This window comes from Corylus avellana, chromosome ca1 (assembly GCF_901000735.1).
Source record: "Corylus avellana chromosome ca1, CavTom2PMs-1.0".
Lineage (NCBI taxonomy): Eukaryota > Viridiplantae > Streptophyta > Magnoliopsida > Fagales > Betulaceae > Corylus > Corylus avellana.
In genome coordinates this window covers 27,666,405-27,669,731 of record NC_081541.1, presented here as the reverse complement: position 1 = coordinate 27,669,731, position 3,327 = coordinate 27,666,405, and the positions used below count along the sequence as shown (strand labels likewise).

Sequence of the window (3,327 nt, the reverse complement as noted above, 5' to 3'; positions counted from 1 at the left end):
AAGTAATGTATACAAAAATAAATAAATAAATAAATAAAAATAACTTCAATTCAGTTTTAACAAAAAGATAAACATACGGAGAAAAAGATATATAGATAGTTGTGTCATAAAATATTTCAAATTTTAGCTCAAACACCTATCAAAATAGAACCCGTCGTGTTTGCATATCCCGAAAATCATCTATGATTGAATCTGTACTAAGTGTCGTAGCAATTTCTTTTTCGATGTACAACATCAGAGAATCTGTCAGAAACTCATCTTCAATTTTGTTGCGAAGCCTAGTTTTGATGATATTCATGGCTGAAAATGCTCGTTCTGTAGTTGCGGTAGAAACGGGAAGAGTAAGCAGAAGCACAACAACTCGAAAAACAAGTTGGTAGATAGTTGATTTTCCGGTTCTAACCAACCATTGGCACAATTCGGAAATATTTAACAATCCTTAGAAACTTGAATCTTGAACTATATTATGCTCATAATGGTGAAGTTCTATTTCCAACTGTTCTTTTTCAAAATCGGTAAAGTCTTGTGGATAAAACTTATTTACCAACTGACAAATATCATCAATTCTAAAAGACTCACGTGCAGCTCGAGGATCAAGTGCCGAGCCTAGAATAAGCAACTCCACTGCATGCTCACTAAACCGGCGATTTAATTCTTGCGATTGAGAATCTATTGCAGCACAAAAAATATCTACACGATAATGATGCTCAATTGTAAAGTCAGCTTGTTGATTGCGAGCTCGACCTCTTCTCTCAACATAACTGGCATTCATATCTGGAACATCTATGTTGCGTTTATTGCAAAATAACTTCACCTTGGTAAGTAAAACTTCCCATTTATCATCTCTATATTGTTGAATACACCTTTTAGTGGATGAAACAAGGTTCATGGCACTTAAAATGTCTTGAGATTTGGATTGCAATGCTTGACATAGATGATCGGTGATCTGCATAGTTTCTTTCATGAGATGTAAGATGAATACAAATTCAAATGAAGTCATTACCTGATGAACTGAATCAGCTTCTGCTCGTTGTGAAGAAGAAGTATCAACATCAATGATTTTAACAATAACTTCACAAGCTGGACTATAAATTTTGATCAAGTTAGAAACTGATCTCAAGTGAGAACTCCAACGCGTATTTCCAGGTCGTTGTAGCGTACTAATTTGATTAAGCCCCATTCCACTCTCAATATCATCAATTGCAATCATGTAAACATTTTCAGCAACTTGGGCAACCCGCAATTCTTCATACTGATTGCATGAGGCACAAACAAAATTGACAACAATATTCAATTTGGTAAAAAATTGATTAACAGAAATGACTTCTTTTGATGCCGCCACTAATGCCAATTGCAAACGATGTGCGAAACAATGAATGTAGTAGGCATATGGACAATCATTTGAAACCAAAGCTTGCAACCCATTCCACCCCCCTCGCATATTACTTGCGCCATCATATCCTTGCCCTCGAATATTTTGAATGTCTAGTTGATGCTTAGACAATACAGAATATATACCTTTTTTTAAGGTTAATGCCACAGTATCAGAGACATGAACAAGTCCAAAAAAGCGTTCTCGCACAAAGCCATTCTTATCAACAAATCTTAAAACTATAGCCATTTGCTCCTTCATTGACTCATCACGAGCTTCATCAACAATTACGCAAAACTTTGCATCACCAATTTCATTACGAATTATTTCCTTTACTTTGGTTGAAAAAACGTGTAAAATTTGTTTTTGTACTGTTGGTGATGTGTAAGTGGCATTTTTGGGAGCTTTAGCGATCACTTCAGCAAGCTGTTCATTATATGAAATTGTCAAACCCAATATCTCAAGAAAATTTCCGCGATTTGTAGAAGTCACACTTTCATCCCGACCTCTAAAAGCAACACCTTGAAATGCAAGCACTCGAACAACATCAATTGAGGCTTTCAACTGCAGTCGATTGTTTGCAATTTGTTCAGAAGTGAGCTTTTCAAATACATTTTGTATATGTTGAGATTGGTTCTTCAAATCTTCATATGACTTCTCAGCAACTCTGTGAAATGAAGTAGGATCTTTTCCTATATGATTGAGAAAAGCACAATCTTTTCCATTTCTAACTTTCTTCCAATTCCTGAATCCATCTATAGTGAATACACGTTGTGTGAAATGCCCAGATGGCTTATTAAAGAGAAAACAAGGTAGACAAAAGGCTGCATCTTTCTCACGTGAATATTCAAGCCATGAAGGAAATAGATTGTACCACGAGGGTTGAAAGCTACGAAGATGACTTTCTTTTCCAGATTTCGGGTAATTTGAGATCAAAGGTCGGTACGGACCAGCATTAATATAAGCTCTTCGAATTTCATCTCGGTGATTAACATCATATTCCCATATCGGACGACGCAATCCGGGATCAAACTCCAATGAACTAATATTAAATTCATTGCCATCAACTCTTCGAAGTCTTTTAGAAGAATTTTCAGAAATTGGGATATCAGAAGCTGACGATGATGTATCGCCAATGTTGACATTTGAAGTTTGTGCATTTGAACTTTGTGCATTTTTTCGTTTGAAAAAGTCAAGTATTGTATTTGACTTTTCCATCATCTACAAACAAAATCGGGAGAAAGCATAAATAAATAATATCGGAAATTGATAGCTCTAGTTGGCCGAGCATGTGCGCAAATTGGCTAGCCAAGAAATACAAATGAATCATTGGATGGGGAAGTAAATCATTCGAGGAATAATTAACCCCATCAAACAAATAATATACACATGTGTTACATTATTACATTTACATACATACATAAAGAAAATAACAAAAATAAATAAAAAAATATGAGAAATCCCAAAAATTCGGACTTAAGTCAACCAACCCAAAGTCTCACAATTCACAACTCTTCACAATTTCTTGCTTTTTTTTTTTTTTTTTTAATTTTTTTTTTATTCTTTTTGGATGAATAAGCACCTTCATTAAAAGTAAGACAAACCAAATACAAAGTATCACTGAATACAAGCACTTCAAAAGCCTAAAAAATAGCCTCACAGAGGCTGAACACCAACAAAACAAATCACAAAGCTGCAAAACATACTAGCCAGTAACTATAGAACCAATATTAACAAAGCAAAAGCAAGACTGCTGGTATATTCCATAAAGAGCAAAGCACAAGGTTTTCCCACGATTATAATCCCACGATTGTAATTATAATCCCACGATTATATAACGAAATTTAAAAGAAAATTGTAAGAATTTTACCTCCTGCAGCAGTGCTCTCTCTCTCAATTCGAAACTCTCTCTCTCTCTCTCTCTCAAATTTTCAATCTCTACGTCTCACTCTCTC

The 3,327-nt window shown here is 34.9% G+C and overlaps 1 protein-coding gene across 1 annotated transcript in view; it reads right to left on the bottom strand.

Moving 5' to 3' along the window:
* Positions 1 to 439: 439 nt before the first annotated feature.
* The window catches only part of LOC132168613 (uncharacterized), a 3,220-nt gene continuing 332 nt past the window's right edge, over positions 440 to 3,327 (bottom strand). Inside the window, exon 2 of the mRNA XM_059579608.1 lies at positions 440 to 2,537. Coding sequence (XP_059435591.1) covers positions 440 to 2,537 — 2,098 coding nt within the window. The remainder of the gene's footprint in view (positions 2,538 to 3,327) is intronic.